Below are 25,667 nucleotides of genomic sequence, written 5' to 3'. Positions count from 1 at the left end.
GCTTGGGTCGTGGTCCTGGGATCGGGCCCCCTGCTCCGCAGGAGGCCTGCTTCTCCCTCTCCCACTCCCCCTGCTTGTGTTCCTCTCTCGCTGTGTCTCTCTCTGTCAAGTAGATGAATGGAATCTTTAAAAAAAAAAAGCCTAGTTGGAATAGGCCTTATTAGGCTAAAATAAGCTCTCACCCTGTGTTTTACATGTAACTAAAATTTCCACTGAAAGTAGCTTTAACCCAAGAGCTTAAACTATTTGGTGCTATTTTTCTATTTGTCTGTGGTAGTTTCAGTAGTAGGAAACAATTACGGAAGTGTCCAGCAAGAAAGGAGCTGATGGCAAACATAGAGGAATATAGTCAAATTTGGTTTATTTCAGGTTTGTACCAAAATATATTCCAGGCAACTCCTCAGATCACTGTTTCACAGTCTCAGAAGCCTTATGCACTGGTGTCCTTCCAAAAGCTGCCAGGACTCTGGAAGTGAAGTGGTCCAGCCCCTCGGCCCAGGAATAGTTAGAACTGACATGATAGGTGAGAAGAAGGCAATATCCATGGGCCGCCCTGACCTTTCCTTTTACCCTGATAGACAGGGTATGGTCTTAGAACTATATAGTTTGGAGTCAAATATTAATAGAAAAGATTAGAGAGTACAAGTTCTGTGTTTTGTTCTTATAGCTCTTTGAAGTTCATCCACCTCACCAGCAGGCTAAAGATAGCCTTCAGTGCTATATATATTACTCTTGATTTTTCAAGAATTCATTTAACTATAGCAATCCCGGCCTTAAGTACTTCCCCAATTTCAGATAAAATAAGGGATTAGAATAAATTAACTAGTGGGCAACAGGAAAGAAATTGGGGAATGGTTATGGATACCAGTGAGGACCATCACTTAGATTCCTGATGATCTAAGCAGGGCAGTCTCCCTCAAGTCATGAAGGCCATTGAAATGTGATTATTCTCTTAAAATTACTTCCAATTCTTCCAAGTCCTTCTGGAAAGCTGAATCCTAGGGAAACAAAGACAAGGACTCATTTCCCAAATCACTGATACTTTCCCTGCCGAGCTCTGTTACCACAGTCTTGAACCTACTTTCCCAGAATAGCCTGTAGCCTATGAAATCTGCCTCCTCCCCTAGGTGAGATATATACAAAGGAGCCTATATGCAAAAGTGTAGACTCTGTTGTAGGGAAATAAAACCTCAAGGGAAAATTTTCTTTCCTGAAAAGGTCACATGATTCAATAATGGAACCCAGTATTAGAAAAGCTCTTCTAAGTATTACCTCATTGGTGACATCCGGCAGCTCCAGGGCTAACTTGATCCATTGTCTAGCTTCAGAGTTTTTTCCTAGTTCTCTGTAGCACTGAGAAGAGATAACAGTGAAAACCACCACCAGGAGACTGAACTTTCAGGACCTCCCATTATTTATCAACATATATAGTTTCATCTACATTGAAAAAAAACAGGTGAGTTTACCTTGGAAATATATACCCTCCCTGCTTTGGAAAATCCTGGCTGTAATTCTTCAGCCTAGAAAAGGGAAGAAGGCATTTCAGTAAGGGAATTACCAAATTCAAGTCAGGCTGAAGTTTATTAAATAGAGCTTTCCAGTCCTGGTCTGGGGAACTCTATAAGCTCTCCAGGTGGTTCTGATTTTCCCATAGAACAGGCAGGCATAAAATTGCTGCCTACCAGAAATCCCTCCCTTCCTTCCCAATACCTAATAAATACCTTTAGGAAGCTTTGGAGGGCATCCTGCACAGTGGCACTGAGAGGGCTTTCAAACAAAGCTGTAGCAGTTTTTTTTTCTAACCAGCTCAGGTGAGAGACCTGCCACCAAAAGATCAAAAAGTGTGAATTAAAAGGTGGTTTGTTTTGTTTTTTTGAGAGAGAAAATCTCAAGCAGATTCCCTGCTGAGCTTGGAGCCTAACATGGGCTCAATCTCATGACCCTGAGATCATGACCTGAGCTGAAACCAAGAGTCGGGAGTTCAACCAACTAAGCCACCCAGGCACCCTGGAATTCAGCTTACCTGATAGCACCACCTGCCAAGGAGAAAGTGAGCCATAGGGTTTTCTGGCTGGAGAGCAATGGCTTTGTCCACATGCTCCTGAGGGGGGAAAAAGTAAATATAAATTGACATCAGAGTTGCTGAAGGAGGAACAAGAAGTCGTAGAAACTGTAGGAACATCCTTTGCAAGGAACAAGGAAAGAGCCGCGAATCTGAACTAGAGCAGCACAAGGGAAGGAAGAGAAGCCTTTCCTCACCTTGAAGCTAAAGCCACTCTGGATGCGCCTCTGGATGCTCTCATGCTCAGCCAGCTGACCACAAAGCACTGCATACCTAAGGGGGAAAGCCGCAGCAAGCTCAGGGACAAGGAATGGGCTTCCCATCCACTGCCCCCTTCTCCCTCAAATAGAGCTGAAAATAGCATTTCCATACATACAAAATTCCTCTTTTCCCAGATCTGTGGTCCCAATTCTCCAAAGTATGCTAGGTACAAAAAAGTGGGGTCCACCATAGTAAACTTCTCATACTTAACATTTAGGCAGTGTCTCAGTCCAAGTCTCCACAAATTTCCCCCTATAATGAGTACAGCCACTGGGGGTCGTAAAAACTTAAAAAGCAGATCTCTAAAAATCAGCATCAAAATGTAAGGGACCTAAGTACATTGGTTCTTATCTCCTGAGCAGACACTAAAAAAGTCTCATTAGCTTTAGAAGCATACAGGCATGTCCTGGGGAAGCTATACTCCAGGTTAACTGGGATACTCTAGGAAATTCTAATGTTAATTTGGGAACCAATAGAAGCAGAGGAAGAAAGGCTTCAGATTTCAGTCCTCTCCACATCCTCCCTCCCAAGGGAACAAAGCCAGCCAGCTTCCCATCTTCTATCTTCAAAAACAAAGGTCTCACTACCCCATCCCCCCAGCATTGTTTCTGGAAGCACAGTTGACATTAAATGAGTGTCTAGAGACCCAAGTTGCTTTTTCATATATTCAACAAATATCTGGGGGGTGGGGGTGGCATTTGTATCCGATACTTCCAGAAGCTCATTTCCGTATTTCCTCCAAAAAGCTGTTCCCCAAGAATAAAGTATGAGACCAGTTTCCATCCTTGGGAGTCCAGGAGCCCCAAGGAAATCCACAGGGAAGTGGCAATAACCTGGCCTCTGAGAAGCGCTCTTGCAGTGACAATCTTAGGACAGAAATATGGAAAGCAAAGGGGAGGTAAGAAGGGAATTTTCACTAAGACTGAGGTGCTGGAACCAGGCCCTAGGACACAAGTTGGCCTTGACCCATGGAAGTTGGCAGAACTTTGCCTCACAGGAGACAACAAAAGCAGGGCTGATGTTTTTGTAAGCTAATAAACTAAACTTCCTGGTGGTGACCTCACATTCGCTTTAACTCATGCAAGCCAAGCAAAGAAGCCAAAGTCTATCACCAGCCAGGGATTGCAGTTAGGGGGAAAGAAGAGCTTGTGCAGGAGCTACAAATTGTGCCAGCCTCCCTGAAGAACCAAGAACCCACAAATTGTGTAGTGAGGATGACTCAAAAAGCTACGTATTTCTCTAAGCTCCAACAACAACAAAATCTTCGAATTCGCCCTTGCCTCACTTCCAGGGCACCTTCCAAAAAAAACTCCCCTGGGTCCCTGGTTTGGGTTAGGCCCAGCCATATGGTAATAAAGGCCAGAGCTCCCTCTCCTGTTTCCTCTGGCAGAGAAATGGCTCTCTTCCACTGTAACTCATGCTAGCTCTTCCCAGGATCCCCCAGGGTGTTATTACCACTGGTGACAGTCAGCATTCCCATCCCCCTTCTTCAGGGCAGCCTCTGCTTCTTCTTTTCCTGTAGGGACAAAGGTGATCCAGAGTTGACAAGGGTTCCCATGCACACTTCCACATGAGGGGCTATGGCAAGAATGACTACTCTAGCTCTTACCAATCCCTACCCAACCTGGACTTGTTTGCAATAATTTTGAATTTGAGCAGAATGAAAAGCTGCAAATAGCTTCTCAGGGATAATTTCTGCTTCACCTCGTTGCTTTCCCTATCTCTGTCATCAGCTGCCCAACTACCTTCTTTTTACAACACCCACCTGATGTGTTTAAAGCTTTTTTTTTTCTTTTTAAAGATTTTATTTATTTGACAGAGACACAGCAAGAGAGGGAACACAAGCAGGGGGAGTGGGAGAGGGAGAAGCAGGCTTCCCGCGGAGCGAGGAGCCTGATGCGGGGCTCAATCCCAGGACCCTTGGGATCATGACCTGAGCCGAAGGCAGACGCTTAACGACTGAGCCACCCAGGCGCCCCAAAAGCTTTTTTTTTTTTTAAGACCGTGTGTGAGCAATGGGGGTTGGGAGAGAGAGTCTCAAGCGGACTCCATTCTGAGCGCAGAGCCCCATGTGGAGCTCGACCTCACAACCCTGAGATCATGACGTGAGCCGAAACCAAGAGTCCAACACAACTGACTGAGCCACCCAGGTGCCCCTCAAAGCATTTTAAATATAAAAGAACCCAGTGGCAATCAAACTGTTCCCAACAGACCTTACCCTAGAGGGTTGTGGGCATGCTTCAGGGTGTCCATGAATCCCTCTGAAGTTGTATGGAATTTTAGGTACATGTGTATTTTATTGAGGAGAGGGCCTACCTTGCCTTTTGATCAAATTCTCAAAAGGCTCCATGATCTAAAAACATTAATTATGGCTCTAGGCCAAAACTCCTCATCATGGCAAAATGTCTGACGAGAAATGACGTTTAGTTTTCTAGGCACCAAGACTGATAAATCAAGGCTTAAACACATGAAAGCTCTTGACAAGGATCTCCTAGGCTGTCGAGTAGCCTGGAGCCCTCTAGCTGAGGAACATCATGCCTACAATACTGGAGAAAAGAGCACACTGCCAAATGGGACTTCTCCTTTGATTAAAATGGAGAGGGCTCCAAAGGGAATGTGGAGAAGATGGAGCAAAAGTAATGGGTTGAGGTGACAGGCTGGCTGAAGTGAAAGGTTTCTTCATGCTTAAATGCTAGTAATGATGGTATAATGTTGTATATCCAACAAATACATTTTTCAGCTGGCTGATGAGAAACACCACCCCCACCCTCCCTCCACCCCTTGCAGCTTAACCTCTCCTTTCTAAACAGTGACTATATATGGCTCCATCAATGAGGGACATTGTCTCTTAGCAGATTTTTCTCTGCCCACTTGAAAGCACTATCTTACTAGAAAAATAAGAGCTGACCGTTCTTTCCTGCCAAGCTAGACAGAGGGGTGAAAAGATACCACCTGAGATCCCACAGAATGGCTGCCTCCTGGTGGTCCAACTTTTAGAGATAGAACAAAACGAAAAGGACCATGAAGGATGGTCCTAAAAAGCCAAATTCTACAAGCAGGGCCTCCAAGGATGCTCCGTGTGTCAGTCAGCAGGAGCAGACTAGTACAGGGGTGCTAAGCTCTGCGGATCAGACCAGAGTACTGACTGGCTGCTCTAACCATCACCCTACCTCCACCTTTAGGTTTCATGCTGGCCGCTGGTACTAATAAGAGATGATCAATGGGGGCGCCTGGGTTAAGCCTCCGACTCTTGATTTTGGCTCAGGTTATGATCTCAGGGTGGTAAGATCAAGCCCCGTGTTGAGACTCCATGCTTGGCTTGGAGTCTGCTTATCCTTCTCCCTCTCTCCTCCCCTCCGCCAACCCTCCGGCTCGTGCTCCCTAAAAAAAATAAAATCTTTAAAAAAAAAAAAAAAAAGATCAACGATCAAAAGGAAAGGAAAGGTTCTTGTTGGTACCAAGAGTCTAAATAATCAGCCCAAAAACTAGTTAGAATCCTTACCTGAAATTTAGGAGGGAACGCAGAAACTTTTGAAAAGAAAGAAGCAAGCAGTAATTAAGCACCTTCTGTTAAAACTTGGAGATTTTTCTGATGATCTGTATCAATAAACATTCAACTCAATTGACCTGTTCTTTCTATATTGACAATTCTACAAATGCTTGAAACAATGACCTTGAGGCATTGTCAGATTTTACATTAGCAAAGATTCGATGTTTCTAAGTGAGGAAGTAGACATACCCACTTTGGATAGTTACCTTTAGGTATCTAACTGAACCACAAGACCCTAGAAGCCCACTGACAGTGCCCGACTTGTGGGGTGTGGCTAGGCAGGACCCATCTTCCCCACAAAACCAGTCATTTTTCAAAGTCCCAGGATTCTCAGTGACATGACAGACAGGGAGGAGCCCTGAGCTTGGCATCATTCATATGCACCCTACCTGCCAGGATGCAGACTTTGGCAACAGAGTTAAGTAGATCCCAAGGACTCCTAAGCTAGTAGTATTCTTCCAAACTGCTGCTCACAGGCGCTCACCAAACATACTCTACTGATACTCTTAGAGAACACCTGCCCCACAGGCTCCATAACTCAAACCAGATTCCTAAGCAGCAGCGAAAAAAACCTCTTCAGATTAAGAAAGCCCTCTCTTGCAGCTAGGGAGTGAGAACAAAGAATTGTGCTAGTATGATACAACTACCCCTAAAAACATTTGCACCTGTATTAATCCCAATGTGCAGGGAAGCAGACTGCTGGCTCAAAAAGGAAGCGGAAGTCGCTGGGAACCAGAGTTTGTCCCTAGTGAGTAACTGAGCCACAGCTGCCCTGACAGCCTATATCTGGGTGGTTCCCCTGAGCCCCAAACAGATGGGCCAGCTCCACCCCCAGAATCAGTCACCTTCCCATCAGGAATCTGTCAGCACTTACCATTTAGGGCATATGACTTCTTTTCGCTCACCTCTTCAGTGAGCTCACACATGTCGCTATAGGCCCGGGCCAGGCGCCAGAGAAAGTCCTGCCGGCTTCCATACTGCAGACCAAACAGAGGGATGGATGAGGCCCCTCTTCTTCAGCCGCAGAGACCTGGGGCTCTGGCCTTCTTCCCAAGCCCTAGGTTTGAGTTTCCAAGCTAGTGTGTTTCAAACTGACATGAGGCCAGCCTTAGGCACAGCGCTCCACCCCCACACGACCTCCCACCTGCAGTTAGCTAACTGGTGCCATGTCATCTCCAGCCAGTAGCTGCACCAGCCTCCGAGTGAGGGCATTCTGGCCTGATACTGTGAGGAGGAAAGGTCAACTCTAAGATGAAATGAGGCACCATGAGAAGTCTTGCTGACACAATGAAAGATGTGAGAATGCCCAAGAGAAGGAAACATTCTAACTCGGGGGCATTTATACCTGGGTGAGCATAAATTCTGGTAGTGAACCAGAGGAGAAGGAAACTGGCTGAGTGACCTCCACACTTGTCACTTGGGATGGAAACTTCAAGTAGGGCAGGCAGCTTGGGCTCTGCCTCAAGGGAAGTAAAAGAGGAAAAAAAAATATTCCAGTCCTTTCCACATTTCTCTCCACTGTAAGAGGTAGCGCTCTTTGGCAGTAGCTCTACAGGAGGCAGAGGACTGTGGTGAGGCGGCTCTGGGGCAGGCAGGTCAGCCAGGCCCCGAGGGGCAGCACGTGGCCTACTTGGAATAGGATGTGCAACCCTGGGGGATCCATGCAGAACCAGCCATCTCACCCTCATTTCCCTTCTTAGGGCATCTTGCAGGCTTACAAGTGACAGTGGCCTTCCTCCACTCCCAGGGGGGCTGGGGGCTAGTGAGGGCAGACAGGCAGCTGGGGCCTTACCGCGGGCTTGTTGCCGAGCAGCAGCTGGAAGCCCTCCCGCTTGCCCTGCTCGCTGCCCTGGTGTAGCTCATCCGCCTGCTGCAGGAGGGGCAGCACGTCCTCCAGGCCAGGGGAGCCTCCAGCATCCAGGGCTCCAGCCACGGGGCCCGAAGCCACCTCCGCCTCCAGGTCCGGAGAAGCCTTTCTCCCCATCTTCACAGTCTCACAGCTCACTTCATCTTCCCCGTCATCACTGTCCCTCTCAGAGTCCCGCTCATAGTCAGACTCGGCATTGGCTGTGGTGTAACTGGCAGAGAAACAGAAGTGACAGGGTCAAGGGAGATTATTTAGCCTCAGAGCTCTAGGGTCTGTCTCCCACCCACAAAGAGGGACACTTCATGGCGCTGCTGTCCACAGCACCAAGTAAAAACCACTTCTACCACTTAGGGGCAGAAATGAGTCTTGAGAGAAAGCTTCCTACGGGAACCACGGGCTGGGAAAATGATCCTGGAGGGAAAGTGACCAGCTGGGGGCACTGTGGCGGTCAGGGGCCAATACGAGAACCCCCGGCAGAGCTACCAGGTTGGCCAGATAATCAGAAAAAGAAAAAAGGCTAGAAAGAAGCCGCCTAGAAAGGAATGTAACAAAATGTTGCTAGTACGGGCGCCTGGGTGGCTCAGTTGGTTGAGCAACTGCCTTCGGCTCAGGTCATGATCCCGGAGTCCCAGGATCGAGTCCCGCATCGGGCTCCCTGCTCAGCAGGGAGTCTGCTTCTCCCTCTGACCCTCCCCCCTCTCATGCTCTCTCTCTCTCAAATAAATAAATAAAATCTTTAAAAAAAAAAAAAAATGTTGCTAGTAGATCTCATGGTAGAAGAATTAAAGGAAATTTTTCTACTTTTTAACATTACATATGGTTGCTTTAGTGAACATATGTTCTTTTCGGTAAAAAAGAAAGAAATACTTAAGACAAAAAACCATAATGTAGGTGGAGCTGATCTCCTGAGCTAGATGGCTCACCAGGCTAAGGGTTTGTCAATCATTTTTGCCTTATCAGCCAAAAGCACCACCAGAAACCACATGGGTGGGTGCCAGCCTCCGAGACCACGGGCAGCCCAAATATCTACGTTTTCTTTCTCAAGTCAAGGTATACTTCTGTCCTAAGTCAGCAGCCAAACCTAAACCACAACCTTGGAAACCTTAGGAACTTGCTCAGGGTGGGGAAAGGCCACTTCGCAGCCGGAATCAGGAGAGGAGGAAGATGCAAACAGAAGGGCCTGGGAAGGTATCTCTGGGGCCGCCACAAGCCAGGGAGGTGTCTCCTTGGAACCCCCTACTTTGATGCGCTCACTGAAGAGGAGGCCACATTTCTCTTGGATCTCGGCCTTCACCAGCAGCTGATGAGGGTGTTCTCCCTAACGGCCAACTGAAGCAGACAAAAATTGAGCAGAGGACAATGTCAGACTTCCAGGGGCTAGAAGCAGACACCAGAGAAACCTCCAGACCTGAGTGAAGGAAAAGCAGGTTCTGTCAGAGCCAGAAGGTTCTGAAGCACAGGGAAGATCTTAGGGTCATTTAGGGATAGGCCTTCCTCCTGGAATGAAAGACAGGGACAGGATACCTACAGCTGGCGCAAAACAGACCTGGAGAGATGAGAAAGGCACCTACAAATAAAGGTAGGACCAGACAGCGTCAAGTCCGGCTGCAAGTGGTAGGCCAGAAACCCAGACCCAACGAGGAGGCGGGCTCCGTCCGGAAGGTACTGAGCATGCAACAGACCAAGTGCCCAGTCTGTGCCGCTGCTTCACAGAGGAGCTTCCAGACTCATCTAACAAAGGGCCCCAGGAACAGCTACCACAGGAACCTGGAGGGTATCGACCTTAGCTTCACCTTGCTTTTTAAGATGTTATCCAAGTTCTTTCCCCTCTAGCAGTGTGCAGTAGAAACGTGAGAAATTAGAGGGACAAGGGAAAGTGGCATAGGATTTACAACCAACCTGGGTGGTGAGGAACAAGACCACGCAGGGGCAGCCTCGAAAGACTCCCAACCAGTTCTGAAGCCTTGGACAAGAACCTGCCCAAATGAGAACATCAAACCAGAGTCTACCAGCACCTCTACTCAGCCCAGCCAGACCGAAAGGCAGGACGGGTAAATGGGTTACCTGGGGTAAGGAGCTAGAGTCTCGTATCTCCCATTGCTAGAAAGGAAGGGAGACCCTACTGCCTGCCGAGCTCCCTCCAATGAGGAGTTCAAATCCTGAGTCCCCCAGGGAGGGACCCCTGCTCTGACCCCTACAGTGCACAGCATCAGCAGTCTCTCTCCAGGGAGCTCCCATGGCTGAGGAAAAGGGGTGGTCAGGAGGGACTTTGCTGCCACCCGCCGAGTAAGAGCTGGTGGAGCCGGTGAGGCACAGAGGCTCCAGTGAGGCCGAACGGCGGGGAGGCCTTTTTTGCACCTCAGCCCCACTCTAGCGAGCTCTGCCTTGCTCGTGTGCACCCTGCTGGCGGGCACGCAGTGGGCGGGCACACACCTGCGGCCTGAGCACAGACAGCAGCCCCGTGAGCTTCCGGGCCTTGCACAGCGACATGGGCTGCGTCTCTGTATTCACACCGTGCTCTCACACCCGTCAGACCACCAATCCAGCCCTTGGAGAAATCCAGCGAGGGGGGTCCCTTTTGTTTAACATGCCCTGTGGCTTTTGACATCTGACAGGGACTGGCAGGGACCTTTGAAAAGGCTCTTCGGAGCTGTGCCCTTGGGTGCAACACATTGTTCCCACATACGGTAGAGAACCCATGGCTCCTTCGGAGCAAGGAGGCCAGAGCCACCCTACTCTACCCCTTGAGGAGAGCCCACAAGTCTGTGACCAAGGACTCAGTCACACACACATCCCCTTCTGATGATTGAGTTTCTTTCTTTTGACTCCTCTAAGCCCCATTAAAGGGGCTGAGCTAAAGCATTCAAAGACATCCAGGCATGGGAGACTCAGTGGCGGGGAAGACAAGACCAACCTAAACAAGGTGATATTTGCCCAAGAAGGAGAGGCAATGAGGTTGCAGGCAATCCTTGGCTGGAATGCCTGGGAAGGCTTGCTGGGGGAGTTGGTGTTTTAGGGCAAGCTGGGTTCTGATCGGGAGAGAAGTAAAGCTATGTTTGGTACAATGTTCAGGGAACAAGCTTGTGGACCCACATGGTGACTCTGCCTCTGCCATATTCAGTCGGTTCCCTGGGAGCTCAAAGTTGCTATTTTATTTGGAAGAAAAGGGAATCCAGCGTTCAGTGGAGTAGGCTGTTAAATATGCTTAGCCTTTCATCCCTCAAAGAAGCACTCCTCCTCTGGCCCCACATGTTCAAAGCCATTCCAGAGTTTGTGGTCTCCTCCCAAAATTCCCCCTGGACCTATATGGCACTGACCATGACAAAAAGAATTAATTCACCATGGCCGCTGCCCCAGACAGCAGCCAGCTAAACTGGAGTCTTGCACCATCTACCACCATCAGCTTCTACATGCCACAGGATCAGTCATGGGCTGAGCCTGCTAGTAATTAAGAAAGCCACCCTTCGTCTCATCCCATCATGGGTTGGCTGATAAGCCTGTCTTTCCCCTTATGGCCTTCAGAGCCCCAGTGAGCACCCCAAGCAGTGAAGCATCCATAAACTTCCCTGGTTAAATCCCCTGGCTCTCACTGTTCCCAGAAGTTTGTACAACTTCTTTCTCTCTTTAAGATTTACTGGAGAGGGAGAAAGAGAGCGAGCGCATGTGCACAAGCAAGCAGGAGGAGGGGCAAAGGGAGAGGGAGAGAATCTCAAGCAGACTCCCCACTGAACACAGAGCCCAACCCGGGGCTCAATCCCACCACCCTGAGATCATGACCTGAGCCAAAATCAAGAGTCGGTTGCCCAACCAACTGAGCCACCCAGGCGCCCCTTGTACAACTTCTTAAAATCATCATTAAAGGCCTCGAGTTCTACATCTTTTTTTTTTTTTTTTTTTAAGATTTTATTTGACAGAGAGAGACACAGCGAGGGAGGGGACACAAGCAGGGGAAGTGGGAGAGGGAGAGGCAGGCTTCCCGCGGAGCAGGGAGCCCGATGCGGGGCTCGATCCCAGGACCCTGGGATCATGACCTGAGCCGAAGGCAGATGCTTAACGACTGAGCCACCCAGGCGCCCCGAGTTCTACATCTTGATCTTGGGCAGAGCTGTGACCTCTCCTTCTGTTCTACCCTCTTACAAATGTTAAGTTTCCCACCCAAGTGACCTCCTTCAGTGAGTTGCATAGAGATGCTCCTTAAGTCTCAGGGTCCACTATCAATTACTTTGTCCCTCTTTCTTTTCAGCCCAGATATATCAAATACGAATTCCATTTCTGCCCCCTCCTCTAACACAGCCTTCTGGAAACAGAAGTATTAGGTAACTGAAAAGGGCCACGTCCACTAACCCTTGACAATACAGATAATAGGGATCAGGTAACTCCAACAGAAGTCACAAATGGAGGACTAAAGATCTTATCAAGACCTGGCTTGTTGCAAGAGGTGCCTGAGCAATCAATAATCAAATCCAGGACAGATGCCCAATGGCAGTAATATGGAAAAAGAGTAATATTATTCTTCATTTTCTTAGAAAACCAAATGAGGAGAGGCAGGAGAATATACTGTCCCAAACAAGAAAACGAGGCTGAAAGTTTTTTAAGATGTACTGACCAGATCATACTGCTATGGGTAGGTCTTCCCTGGGCAGTGAGTTGTGGCAGCTCTTAGTCCACGGGAAGAACTCCCAAGGGCTGCATGGGACAGGTCTTCCTGTAAAGGCCTTTCCATGCCCCCACAACAAGCCATGCCTTAGATCACAGACCCTCACACCCCTGCAGATGAGCCCCACTGAGCCTGCACTTAATAGCTGTATAACTTGTCAAGGCATCAAACCTCGCTAAGCCTCAAGTCTCCATCTGAGAAAAGGAAGAAGAGCAGCACCTACTTCCTAGGATCCCTGGGAGGATTAGGTGAGGAAATGGCTCTAAAGTGCCTGGAACGGTGTCTGCCAGAGGAAAAATAAACAGCAGTTAACATCATAAGGTGTTTCAGCTAAAGAAGGACATTGCTGCAAAGATCACCCTGAACGGCTGTAGGCATGTTTGTAGCCGAGTCAGTCCTGTCCCAGCAAAAGGCTGGGCTGTTCTCTGTGCCAGTCTTTTCCTCGGGCAGGAAGAAAGGTCAGCCTCAAGACCTCACAGAGGAGCTAGCCGCACGCAAGTGACAGCATCGGGCACCACAACAAAGACCTTCATTCAGACTCCACCCTTGAGACCAAAGTTTCAATATGGCACTGGTGACTTAAAATCAAAAAGCCCTTAGCCTGACCACGTTTGGAGGCTGTCCACCAGACTCGTGCCTGCTGTCCCGCATCGCAGTGAGGCCTATGGTCGGACCCGCTGGGCTACCAAGGACTCGGTCAGCTCCCACCTGTCAAGATGGCACGGGAGCGCGAGCGAGCCTCCCCTGCGGGCAGAGCGGAGCTTCCAGGAGAGGGGAGCACAGTTAGAGCTTAGCGGGCTCTGGAAACCTGGCTCAGCCACTGAGTGAAGGAAATAAAGTCCTAAAACAACGCTTATAAAGTCCTTGTGAAAACACAGGCAAATATTCAACTGTTACAGGAAAAATGAAAATAAAAATTACAGCAACTTTGTGAAAAACCAACTCAGAGGAAAATGACAGATGCAAGCAATAAGCATTGTTAACATCTCATTTGCCTGGGTGACATAAGGTGGATGGTTCTTCTTGTTTAACCTATTCCTTATTTTATTCATTTATACCCTCTTACCTTGTTCCCAAGATTACTGACAGCCGCTCAGTGTGACTTTTCCGCGGATAAACAGTACTTCTACAAAATGTAACCTGGCTGAAGCCACAACCGCCTCCAGGAGAAAGGACTCACCCGCCTTCGCTCTCGGCGTCTGTGAATGTGGCTCCGGACGTGGCTGTGAAGTAGACAGAGCTGGACCCAGTAGAGTCACTCCTCTCCCGGGCAAATGGGAACCTTCGCCGCCGAGCCACTCTCTGGCTCTCTTCCATGTGGGATCTGAAAGCAGGGCCCTTTAGAGAGGGTGCCATTAGGCCCCAGCCAGCCTGTCTTTCTCCTCCCCATGAGGGAACCTCTTACTCCTGCTGCTCATTAAAGGGCCAAACACAGAGATAATCCCGGGTTTCTAGCCTTAGGACAACACGAAGGGCAGCTCCCCGGACCCAGCCTGCATGGGCAAACCAGCTAAGTCAGAACAAAGCCTGGCAGCCGCTACAACAGACCACGAGGGCCCGAAAGCAGCAAGGAACTTATGGAAGGCAAGGTACCAAGCCTACAGCTTCCCAGCCAATTACGTGAGCAGCTCTAAAACGCGCTGCTTCCTCAGAGAGAGCAGCAAGGCCAGGACACAGCTCAGCTGAGAAAGCTAGAGGGGCCGGGAGAAGTTGAGGGGCAGGGAGCAAGGCGGGACCGAAGGCTGCATCACTCACCGGACCTCCCCAACAATCTGCCCAGCAAGCCCCTGCAGGCTGCTCCGCAGCTCCTCTACCTCGCGCCGCAGGGCCACCAGACTGGTCAGCACCAAGTCCAGGCGCTCCAGCACCTCCTCCGGGCCTTCTCGCCGAAGGCTGGGCAGCACCGCAGCGTCTCCAGCCTCACCGGGGACTGCCCGAAAAGGCCTCACTGAAGGAAGGACAGCACAGTGATGCTCAGGGGACAGGGTGAGGAAAAGATCTTGGACCTGCAATTTAAGAACACTTGCTTCTCACTGGAGCTCAATTTACTAAAACCCTTGAAGCTCAGACAGTATATGTTCATAGCTAAGTCCTGGTAACAAGTCTTCAAGTTACTATTCAAAGACAAAAGAAAAATCAAGATTCCCAATCTCTAAACAAGAGCCCCCTCTGTTCCAAGAACCTGTCACACCAGGGCCTTTAGCAGTACCGCACGCCACGGCAGGTAATGTAAAATGCTTGCAAGAACGCAGTCCCTAGAAGGCAGGACACCTGCCCTGTGAAAGGAAAACAAAACCCTTTACCTGTCCGTCTAGTTCCCATATACCAGGCAGTCAATACTAACCCCACAGCAAAACTAAAATTGAGCCCAAATTCTGAGCTTTCACTTCACAAAGAAGAGCAAAGGAAACTCTGAGATCCTTTCGAGGACTTCATTTAGTATCATCAAAGAAGGGCAAAGAGAAAGGGGCAGTTACTAAGAGAAAAGCCCATCCACACCCCATGGGAAAAATACCATTCCCAAGCCCTCATTTGAGCTCTGGGTAAAAATTCCAACAATAAATGCTAATAAATTGGTAGCTACCCAAGGCCATTAGACTGGAAAATGTAAAAACAGTAAAGAAACCAGGAAGGCAGGACCCACAGTCCAGGCAAGCATGAATGTGTTAAAGGAAATCTTTTAGTAAGAGTCTAGGCTGGATTACAGTACACACCCAATATCATTCAAGAATTTCTTGCTCAAGAGAGCAAGAAAGATCTCTGGGGGGCACCTGGCTGGCTCAGTTGGTAGAGCATGCGATTCTTGATCTAGGGGTCATGAGGTCGAGACGTTAAGTTAGAGATTACTAATTTAAGTGTAGAGATTAAGTGTAGAGATTAAGTAACTTGACGACTTAATCTCTTAAATAAAACCTTAGAAAAGAAAGATCTCTGGGAACATAGCCACTTTCTCCAAACATCTACTGCTAAGAAATTACAAATAAACCAAAAGGAAAAGGAAAGACAAGCACACTTGAAATACTAGGTTACCAGCCAGTTGCAATCTAAATTGGTAACTCTTTGAAGACTCTTCTAAAACAAACTTTCCCAATCCATCTGGCATTTGGTAATCAGAGAAACACTCATTCCCAATTAACATGGGGTGACATGATCTCAATGCTTCTCTATTACACACACCTGAGGAGAGTGGTTTGAACCAGCCCTAGATGCTTTGCTCAAATAACTTAAGGTCAAAGTTCTGCAGAACATGCACTCCCACATCCATGCTGTGCAAGTTCACAGAACCAGGTGACCAGACCCAATCCAACCACTTAATTGCTCTGTGACACCCTGGGGAAAGTTACACAATCTTTTCAAATTTCCATTTTCTCCTAAGAAGGATTTAAAAATAAAAACAAAAACAACTTGGATAGTCTCCAAGTTCCCATCAAATTCTAATACATAATTTAATACATAAGCCTCAAGAATTAATTTCCCTATGATTAGTTTTCCCTTATGCCTTATTTTGGACTCTTTCTTTACTTATTAAACCCCTCACCCAACACTAAGCAAGTGCCTTTAAAACATGCGTGGCACTATTGTGGCCTGAACTAAGAGTGAAAGCTAAACAGCCTTTTCACAATATACTTTCCTGGGATTACAGGAAAAAGAAGAGAGAGGCTGCTTTCCTTTTCAGTAAGCTTTACAGAAAAGTGAAACTCTCAGGCACCCCCTTCCGTTGTCCTGTCCCACAGGCTCTGCTAAAGGCAGCCCGGACCCTAGGCCCATCCGTCAGCCACGACTGTGGCCTCAGGGGACCGGCTCGTACCCTGGCGTCCTGGCTCTGGGGTCTGCGTGTAGTCCAGGGAGTTAGGCAGGCTCTGGCTGTGGCCATGGCGCTGGGTCCGTTTCCACCGCTGGCTGTAAAGGGCACACAGGAATCCAAGGCCCGCGGCGGTGCCCAGCAACAGTCCCAGCCCGGCTTGGGCGCCGCCCAAGACCCCCAGTCTAGACATGCTGCACCTGCAGCGCACGTGAACCACCGGCAGCAGGCGGGCGGGGACAGGGGGAGAGAGATTCGTGAGCGTGATCCTCCCACCCCGAAGCTCCCGACTACCCTCACCCCAATCCGGATCCTAAGGTTTCCGCCAGACCCCTGTGCCCGACTACCGTGCCTCTCACCCAACTTGGACGCAGCCTCCCCTCCAACATACCCGCAGCCCTGACCTCAGAGTCAGGTTTCTGGGCCTCCACCTCCCGCCCCCAGGCCCACGACACTGCAGACAACAAACCCGCCGCCCCGGCTGCAAACTCCAAGCCACCCCCCGCGCCCTCGGAAGGCGCCCTAGCCCCGCAGCAGATCAACTCAGACCCTCACCCGGCCGCTCACAACCAAAGAAGCAGCCGCCACGGCCGCCGCCTCACGCTGTCAATGACCTGACGTCATCAAGCGGCGCCAGCAGCCCCGCGCGCCGTTAGGAACGCGCGAGGAGACGACAGCTCAGGGCTCCGCTTCCGCCCACGCTTTTTCCAGGGGGCGGCGCCGGCGGCGGGCGGGAAAGGGGGACCCAGGAGGGAGAAGGGAGGTGGGGAGGAGGAGAGCTGGGTGACTTCTGGTTCGGATGCTCCAGCAGTACCCCTGTCTGGCCAGATGAGGTTCCATTTCCTTCCAGCCACGCCAATCTTCCCGCTGTTCTCGAATGTTTCTCCCTTTGCGTCTACTGCCTAGAATAACCCGTTGTCATTCTGGAAAACCACCCCCTCCCCACCTTTCCTTGACACTCTGTCAGAACTCAGACTTTATTTGATTTCGGCTTGATTTACTCATGCATTTTTACTGGAACCATTTACTGAGCACAAGACAGTAGCACCTTCGGCAGTTCAAATTAGAACAGATAAATAGTTGGTTACCTACAAGAGGTCCCGGAGTCACCAGGGCCAGCTTCTGCCGGTTGACACTTAAAAACTCGTGACAGATGCAAACCCCAGCACTAAAAAAATCTTAAACTTACATTATCCGTAGTACCTTAATCAAGAACAGGGTTATATACTGTTTTTCCATTTCCAGAATGTAAATGAAATTTATTCCTCTAATGATGACATTTTTTAAGCACTTGGGTGAGGCTGAAACTTGAGTTGATCTCTAGTTGCTTAAATTGGTTCAGATACCATTTCATTTTTTTTTTAAAGCTGTATTCTTCAGGATTTCTGTGCCCACTGTGAAAATTAATAAAGGGAAACCACTAATGTAGACACAGGCTGCTAGAAGGGAAGACTGGAAGGGGCAACCTGATGTCAATTACAGGAAGAATTGTCAATTACAGACCCCTAACAGAAGAATCTCAACAGAAGAGAATCATAAATTACAGGCTCCCACAGAGAAAGATGTACATTGCATCACCTGCAATAAATCGGCTGCCCCTGCAATTCAGCCAGTGAAAAACCATCATCACCCTAAACTCTTGCTACACTCCAATGGATTGGTGTTCAAAACAACTCCTCCCAGCTTCCTCCTTCTTTTCCATCAAATAACATTCCTCTCCTTTTTTTGTAGAACTTGCCTATGGTTTTGTTGTAGCTTCCTTGTCCTGGATCACAAACCTGTGCTATTCCTGAATAAACCTATGTTTTTGCTCGGAAAATAACTAGCAGTTTTAAGGTTAACACCACCATTACCCATCGATTTTTTTTTTTTTAAGATGTTATTTATTTATTTATTTGACAGAGAGACAGCAAGAGAGGGAACACAAGCAGGGGCAGAGGGAGAAGCAGGCTTCCCGCCCACCAGGGAGCCCAACCTCAGGCCCTGGGATCATGACCCTCGCCGAAGGCAGACGCTTAATGAGTGAGCCACCCAGGCGCCCCTACCCATCCATTTTTAAAATTCCATTTTGAGATTTTATGCAACTTCTTATAATTTTAAAAACTGAAATTACAGGACTACGATTCCAGTGTTACCACCAGCATTTCTTTCAAGTTAAAATTTCGTTTGGTGACAGGTGAATTATCTAAACGAATCCTCCTCAAATCTTTGACTAGATATTGTATTTATTTACCCTTTATATGTGAGATCTTTTACAAATAAGAGAGTACATTTAATGTAATGTACATTGTAAAGAACAATTTAAAGGCAACAAGGTTCCTACCCTACAGCTTAAGGAATAGAAATTTACCAAAACCTTCTACTCATTTTTAAGGATTCAATTCAATTGGTATCTTCTGAGATACACGAACTATAATTGTCTTGGTGGTGAGAAAAGAGTGTTTTTAATATACTTTTTCCATAATTTTTTTCTCATTTTTCTGAGATAAGCATGTTTCTTTAGTAATAAGAAAAAATAATAACTTTTGGAGAGAATAAAAAGTCATTTCCTTTGCAGAACCTTCCCAGACTACCACCTTGGTGGACTTCATCTTTTTATTTTTCTTTGCTCCTGAGGCTTGGTTACCTCCATTACACTGGGTTGCACGATTATTTGCTTTCTAGTCTGGCTACCCAACTGGAGTGTTCACTCTTCCAGGTTGGGGTTCATGCTCAATTCATCTCCACATTCCCTGAGCTCCAATGCAGAAGCCACCCATAGAAGCTGAATGTGGAGGAAGGAAGGAAAGAAGGAATAACCAATATCCAGGCCCGACCACTTAGACAATGCCTTCATGATGAAAACCTGACTTGTGGAAGAACAATCTCTCCTCTTTCTGCAGGGGAGGAAGATCTGCCAGATAAACTGACTGTGGCAAGAGGCGAGGCCAGATGGGCAGACCAAGCGGGGGAATTCATTTCCCTCTGGATATTAAAGATGTTATCTGTGGGCATGTGGCTGCCAGAGCGATCAGCAGCAGGGTGGGTGATTCTGGATAGAGCTCTCTATCTTATGTGGCATCGGCAGACCAGTTCTGCAAATGTAATAAAGCCCTGGCAGCCTGAGATAGGCACTGCCTTCCTGTCTCCTCCTCACCCCAGCCCAGCCTGAGAGAGGAGAGCAGAGCAGCCCCCAAATTCCTGCTCTCATCTCTGGCCCGAACAGGCAAGGCTCAGCTACGCACCGGGCTCTTCCAAGAGAGGCAACATAGTCAAACGCCTTGGGATGGTGGCCTTACCCCCTGGGTCTAAACACTGGTGTACTTGACACTTAAAAAATTGTTCTTATTAAATATTTAATAGCTACAAAAGGGTATTTATAATACATATAATACAATAAAGATTGAGGACATGTATAACCCTTAGCATCCAGGTGCTAGTGTGAGAAAGAGAACATCACTATTGCCTTGTAAGACTCCTGCATGGCTGTCCCTGCCTGGTCCCTCTCACTTCTCTCAGAGGTAAACACTGCCCTGAATATTACATTTATCATTCCCTTACTCTTCTTTATAATCAACCACATATTTTTTTATTGAAGTGTAATTTAACCATGTTTTTTATCCCCAGTGTATTATTTTATTTTGCAAGTTTTGAGCTTTAAGTAGAATCAATCTCTATTTTTCCACAATTTACTTTTGCACTTAGCATTTTTCATTGCTATGCAGTTCCCATTGTATCAATCAACCAAAAACTTAACTCCACTTTTGATAGACGTTAAGGACTGTTTCCATTTTTTTGCCAAGTACAAACAGTGCTGTTATGAATATTCTTATACATGCATCCTGATGAGTGAGTTTTCTTGAGGTTTATCGAGGAGAGATGTAGCTGGGTCATATCCATGCACAACTTCAGCTTTGCTAGATGATGCCAAGCTGTTTTCCAAGGTGATTGTATCAATCATAACACTTTACAATCCCAACAGTAGTGTTCTAGTTGTTAGACCTTTTCACCAATACTCAATGTTTACAGATTTATTTATTTAGCAAATCATTAAAGTAGTATCTCATTGTGGTTTAAAATGTAGTTTGAGGGGCACCTGGTTAAGCCTCAGATTCTTGGTTTCGGCTCAGGTCATGATCTCAGGGTGGTGGGATCAAGCCCCGTGTGGGCTCAGAGCTCAGCTCAGAGTCTGCTTGAGATTGTCTCTCCCCTTCTCCCAACCCCCTGGTGTTCGCTCTCTCTGTCTCTCTGTAAAATAAATAAATGAATCTTTAAAAAATAAAATATAGTTTGATTTGCATTTCTGGGATTTTTTTTTTTTTAAGATTTTATTTATTTATCTGACAGAGAGAGACACAGCGAGAGAGGGAACACAAGCAGGGGGAGTGGGAGAGGGAGAAGCAGGCTTCCCGCTGAGCAGAGAACCCGATGTGGGACTCAATCCCAGGACCCTGGGATCATGACTGAGCCGAAGGCATACACTTAACAACTGAGCCACCCAGGCGCCCCGCATTTCTGGGATTTCTAATGATATTGAACATCATGTTATCGGTTTATTGGCCATTTCCATTCCCTGTTTTGAAAATGCCTATTCAAGTCATTTGCCCTGTTTTTTCTATTGATTTATCTTTTTATTGTCGATTAGTAGGAGTTCTTTATATGTCCTGAGTATTAATCTTTTGTTAATCCTTCATTAGGCATGAATATCTTCTCTCTCTAGCTAAATTGTTAGTCTTGGAGGTGGAGAATAGGGGTAGAGAGTACACAATAGTCAAACAGACCAGTAAGAGTCCTTTAGGTTTACAACTGCCTGTTTCCCTTATTGCGCGCTCTCCACATCTGTCAAGCTGCTGGAGGCACAGAGCACGGCCTGTAAGTGCCCAAAGAAGATTGTCCAAGGGCCAGGGAAGGTTACAGGCGGTTTCTTTTTGCTTTTTTAGAGAACCAATCACAAGGCAGGTAAAGAATCTTTTGAGTTTTCAGATTTTGAAACATCTAGATGAAGGGGTGGACACACCGAGGTGCACTTGCGGCCCTCTCATCGGGGGCTGGTGCCGGAGATGTAATCTTTCTGCTTCAGGTGTTGCCTAGCGATTTCCCGCGCGTGCACTCCATCTCTCCAGCTTCGCGCGAAGCTCCCCCAAGTGGGGGCCAGATTCCATTGGTTTAAATCCCTCCGGGACTGGCACACAACCAAACGCTCAGTTCCTTTACAGATTTACTTATGGGGCCACAGATACGCAAGGTTCGGCCGCTGCACTAGAAATTACAGTCAGGGAGGCGAAAATGCGCAGTGCACACGAGGTGGCATTGTAGCTTTAGCCACAAGCGTCCCACCCCGTCTCCCGTGCGCTGACGGAGTCCCCGGAGAACGTGTCCTGGGGACGGGAAGTGGGGATCCGCTAAGAGCTTTAGAGGCGTCCCTGGGTCGGGGTGGGCTGGAGCTTGGGAGGGACCTTTTGGGAGGGTCGCCGATTCCTCCCTGCTCTGCTTCACAGGGACGGGGGCGGGGACCAGCAGGACTTTGGAACCTAGTGCCCGAGATGTTGCAGAAAGAGGGCGCACGGTCAACACGCCCGCTTTGCAGCACGGCCCGCCGCGGCCCGCCGAGCCCTCTGGCCCACCCCCTACTCCAGGCAGCGGGAGCGCGCCAATGTCCCAGAGCACGGCCCCAGAGCACTGCCCCGAGGGCAGGAGGCGGGCCCGAATCATCAAGTGCGGGGGCGCGTCACGGGCGCCCGCTCCTGATTGGCCGGCCGCGGCCGTCACCGGCCGGGCGCACTGGGATTGGCGCCGCCCGAGGCCAGAGCTGGAGTAACTGGACTCTGGGCGGCGGGTCGCAGTCCCAGAGCTCAAGGGGCTGGCGTCGGCGCCGAGCCCAAAGCCCTGGGTGGGAGCCTGGCCGGGACGCGCGCACCATGCCCTACGTGCTCATCAGCACCCAGATCCGCGTGGTGAGTACCCGCCGCCCCGCGAGTTGGGATGGAGTTGGTTGGGGCCGGGCCCGAGCCCGGGCAGAGGGCGCTGCCACTGCACCTTGGCGCCTCCCTCTCGGGCAGCGCCCGCCAGTGACTGGACCCGGAAGCCGCCCGGGACACGCCCCCTCGGGCCGCGGGTCAGAGGCTGGGGAGCGCACTCAGCCGGGATCGCGGGATTCGGGGAGTTCTGGCCGGCCGGTGCTTCCAGTGCCGCGAAGCGGGTGGGGTGCGTGCGTCCCCGCGGCCGAGTGGGCTCGGGGCGCTTGCGGCTCCTGTCCTACCTGCCCGCCCGAGGAAGCCAGGAAGCCCTGGCCTCACGTGTGCAGCACCCACTGCCCTACACAGAGCAGCTCCGCAGGGGTTACGGGGTGGGTGGGTGGGAGTGGAAATATTTTGGGGGAAAGAGGTTTGGAAAAGAAAAGGACGTGCTAAGACGCTAAAACACATATGCCAAGTGCCTGGCCCATGCACAGCCACTAATAGCACCCTCAGGCACTTCCAGAAAGGCTTTAGGAAAGAAGGGGGAGACAGGCCCTGTGGTTAGAGGTGGGGAGACCATTCCGGAGTCAGAAGTGACGCCCCTTTCTCTGGGTGAAATTTCCTCGTCCAAGACGGTGCTGGTCGCCCCAGGAATCCCCTTTTAACTTCAGAATGGTACGACTGGGCACCCCAGCCAGCACCTCCGTCCTTTGCCACTACCGAGGTGCTTGGGTGATCCATCAGCACGTGCACAGCTCCTTGGAGATGGAGATAGCGGGTGGGGGGAGGGGTCGCCATGGGACAGGCGAGGTCTTGGCGGTGCCCTAGGGCAGTGGTTTGAGAACCAGTTACTTGGGCAGTTAAAATGTGCACTCCTGGGCCCCTTCCCAGACCTTCCAAAATACTCTCTAAGCCTGAGGCTTGGGAATTCAGTGCTCTTCAGGGGATTTTTTTTTTTTTTTATAAATAGAACAGCTTTACTGATACATAGCATACACGTCACAGAATGCACCAATTTAAAGTGCACAATTCAGTATTTTTTAAAGCATGCTCAGGAGTTGTACAGCTATCACCTAATCAATTTTAGAACATTTCCATCCCCTTGAAAAGACACCCTGTACCCATGCCCTGTATCTTAGCAGTCACTCCTCACTGCCTCTGAGCCCCCCAGCCCTAGATAACCACTAATCTACTTTCGTGCCTGGCTTCTTTCACTTTTACGTTTTTAAGGTTCATCCGTATTGTAGGATGCGTCGGTACTCATTCCTGTTTTGCCAAATAAGATCCCATCGTCTAGCTACATCACAGTTTATTCATTCGTCAGTTGACACGCACTTAGGCTGCTTCCCCTTTTTGGGTCTTGTGCACAATGCTGCTATGAACACTCCTGTACAAGTTTTTGTGTGGACCTGTTTTCATTTCTGTTTTCCAGGTGATTCTGATACATACAAACACGGATAGTGATACCTGGCAGGAAGTTGCCAGGAGGCAGGCAATGTCCAGCTCAGCTTGGAGGGGCCAGGGACGCCTCACAAGGCCAGGCCTGCTCACTGAGGGCTCCACCCTTTCCCAGCTCGTGCTCAGCCCCCAGTGTTCCTCCGCACCCTGTCCGGCCTTGAACTGAAACTGGCTCAGGGCCAGCAGGCAGGGGAGGAAGGACAGAGACACCCTCCACCTCTCCCTGGCAGCCAGCCAAGCAGCCACTGTGGCTTATCTTGCAGGAGGTGGGCCCTACCATGGTGGGCGATGAGCACTCAGATCCAGAGCTGATGCAGTATCTGGGGGCCTCAAAGAGAAGCGCCTTGGGAAACAACTTGTAAGTAGTGGCATTCCTAAGGATCTTCTCCCTGCCGGCCCCGAGACCTGCCCGCTTCCTTTACGCAGCCCAGCCCAGGGGCGCCGCCACTGCCTAGCGTCAGAGGCCCTGCCTGCACCATGGGGATCTGTCCTCTGTGGGGTCAGTCCCGTCTGCAGCTTCACCGCAGCCCCCAGGCTTGCTCTGAGAGCTCTCACTGGCCCTCCCTCCACAAGGGAGCCCCAGGACGGAGTCCAGCTGGCAGAGGACTCCATAAGTGGACTGTTCCTTGCCCTGCCCTCTCATCTCGGAGCTGGACCCCACCAAGACAAAGAAAGGCACAGAGAGAAAGGTTTCTCTCGAGCTGGCTGAGTAAGAAAGCTGAACTCTACAAACAGGCAGCAGGCAGCCTGGGTCCTCCTTCCAGCTCAGCTGCTGCCTGGGGACTTGGCCACGTCCCCTGGCGTTCACACCAGCTCCACAGGTGTGGAACTCGTGAGAGGTGCTCCAAGAATGAGCCCCAGTTCAAAGAGGGGAAAGAGGAGGCAAGCTGGCCCCAGCCCCTTGGGTCAGGGTTGGAGGGCTGAAGTCAACCCCATTCCTTTACCATGAGGCACTTGTCTCAAGATGCCCAGCTTGGGGCTTGAGCCCTTTACCTGACAACCCTTCATAATCAATCAACCCTGAAAGAAGGAACAGCATTCTCTGTGCTAGGGGAGCAGCACCCAGAGCCAGGAGCTATTAGGGGCCAACCTGTTGCTCCAGGACTGTGGGACAGGCAGGGCAGCAAGAGGGGGCAGAGCCGTGGGGGAGGACCCTGGAGAGAACAGGCCATTCCTCCTGAATAGTGCAGTGGCCCAGCGCACATGGGGCTGTCATCAGACTAACATGGGCTCTACAATCCGTAGGACATTTGGAAAGCTACCCATCCCCTCCCAAGATTTCTTATTTATAAAATGGGAACAATCGTGGTACCTTCCTTAGGTTGTCGGGAGGAAGAAACAAGATATACAAGCCAAGTGCTTAGCAGGGGAGGGGGCAGGGAGTGTGCACTTAGCCGGGCACCTAGAAGGCACGCAGCCAATACCAGTCACTACCAGGATCCCTGACCAGGCTCCTCAGCAGCAGACGTTAGCTGTGTGCGAGGAGTCGGCGCTCTGTGCCCCCTCAGGCTGTCCTCCCCCCCCTTCTCTTCACAGTTATGAGTACTTTGTCAGCGATCCTCCTCGCATCGTCCTGGACAAACTGGAACGCAGGGGCTTCCGTGTGCTGAGCATGACAGGGGTGGGCCAGACGCTGGTGTGGTGCCTGCACAAGGAGTGACCCTCTCCCACTGAGGAGCACACAGAGCACCCCTTTCTTGAGCAGTTGCCGTGGGCCCTGATCCTGAGTCCCCATTCACTCTCTTCCCAAATTGTCATTTTCCTTAGCCCGGCCCCACTGGGCAGTGAATGGCCTTTTCTGAAATGTGCCTCAGCCAGGGGGAGAGGGCAGGGCCCTTGCCCTGGTGCTCCCAGCTGCCCCTCCAGCTTCTCGGCCTGGCTGAGAGCCCTGGAGGAGGCCATGTCCTGTGGGCAGGCTGAGGGGCCCGAAAGAGCCAGGCTGTCCCTGGCCAGGAACTGGGAGCCCCCCAGGAGCATGGCCCCAGGACTGGGCGGGAGGGTCCCGTGTAGCTAGTCCAAGCCAATAAAGGCCTGTGATGAGTGGTTGCCCCTCTGCTCTGCCGGCTCACTGACT

The 25,667-nt window shown here is 49.7% G+C and overlaps 2 protein-coding genes across 5 annotated transcripts; one reads left to right on the top strand and one right to left on the bottom strand.

The window, feature by feature from the left end:
• Nucleotides 1-344: 344 nt before the first annotated feature.
• Nucleotides 345-16,855, bottom strand: RMDN3 (regulator of microtubule dynamics 3). 4 transcript variants are annotated; one of them, XM_078079527.1, is made up of 13 exons: nt 16,755-16,855; nt 16,206-16,399; nt 14,153-14,403; nt 13,578-13,721; nt 7,666-7,951; nt 6,748-6,850; nt 3,779-3,839; nt 2,260-2,335; nt 2,024-2,101; nt 1,722-1,820; nt 1,467-1,520; nt 1,273-1,353; nt 345-998 (listed from the first exon to the last, which is right to left on the bottom strand). In XM_078079527.1, the coding sequence occupies exons 2-13, from the start codon at nt 16,269-16,271 to the stop codon at nt 945-947; spliced, it is 1,353 nt and encodes a 450-aa protein (XP_077935653.1). In that variant the 5' UTR covers nt 16,272-16,399; nt 16,755-16,855; the 3' UTR covers nt 345-944. The 4 variants fall into 4 exon arrangements, with proteins under 4 accessions (XP_077935653.1, XP_035940136.1, XP_077935652.1 ...); XM_036084243.2 differs by having other exon boundaries at nt 14,153-14,345; XM_078079526.1 differs by having other exon boundaries at nt 14,153-14,345; nt 16,767-16,788.
• A 5,097-nt stretch (nt 16,856-21,952) lies between these two features.
• Nucleotides 21,953-25,642, top strand: GCHFR (GTP cyclohydrolase I feedback regulator). The gene is made up of 3 exons (XM_036084251.2): nt 21,953-22,132; nt 23,857-23,951; nt 25,130-25,642. The coding sequence occupies exons 1-3, from the start codon at nt 22,097-22,099 to the stop codon at nt 25,251-25,253; spliced, it is 255 nt and encodes an 84-aa protein (XP_035940144.1). The 5' UTR covers nt 21,953-22,096; the 3' UTR covers nt 25,254-25,642.
• The last annotated feature ends 25 nt before the right edge of the window (nt 25,643-25,667 follow it).

The sequence above is a fragment of the Halichoerus grypus genome, chromosome 8 (genome assembly GCF_964656455.1).
Source record: "Halichoerus grypus chromosome 8, mHalGry1.hap1.1, whole genome shotgun sequence".
Lineage (NCBI taxonomy): Eukaryota > Metazoa > Chordata > Mammalia > Carnivora > Phocidae > Halichoerus > Halichoerus grypus.
This window is presented reverse-complemented; position numbering and strand designations above follow the sequence as displayed.

Excerpts from the sequence above, each read along its gene's own strand:
- RMDN3 (XM_036084243.2), bottom strand. The coding sequence starts at position 16,392 with ATGTCTAGACTGGGGGTCTTGGGCGGCGCCCAAGCCGGGCTGGGACTG. Across the intron at positions 2,336-3,778 it reads AATGCTGACTGTCACCAGTG|GTATGCAGTGCTTTGTGGTC; the intron begins GTAATAACACCC and ends TTTCCCCCTTAG. Across the intron at positions 1,521-1,721 it reads CCCTCCAAAGCTTCCTAAAG|GCTGAAGAATTACAGCCAGG; the intron begins GTATTTATTAGG and ends TCCCTTTTCTAG.
- GCHFR (XM_036084251.2), top strand. The coding sequence starts at position 22,097 with ATGCCCTACGTGCTCATCAGCACCCAGATCCGCGTG. Across the intron at positions 22,133-23,856 it reads TCAGCACCCAGATCCGCGTG|GAGGTGGGCCCTACCATGGT; the intron begins GTGAGTACCCGC and ends CTTATCTTGCAG. Across the intron at positions 23,952-25,129 it reads AGCGCCTTGGGAAACAACTT|TTATGAGTACTTTGTCAGCG; the intron begins GTAAGTAGTGGC and ends TTCTCTTCACAG.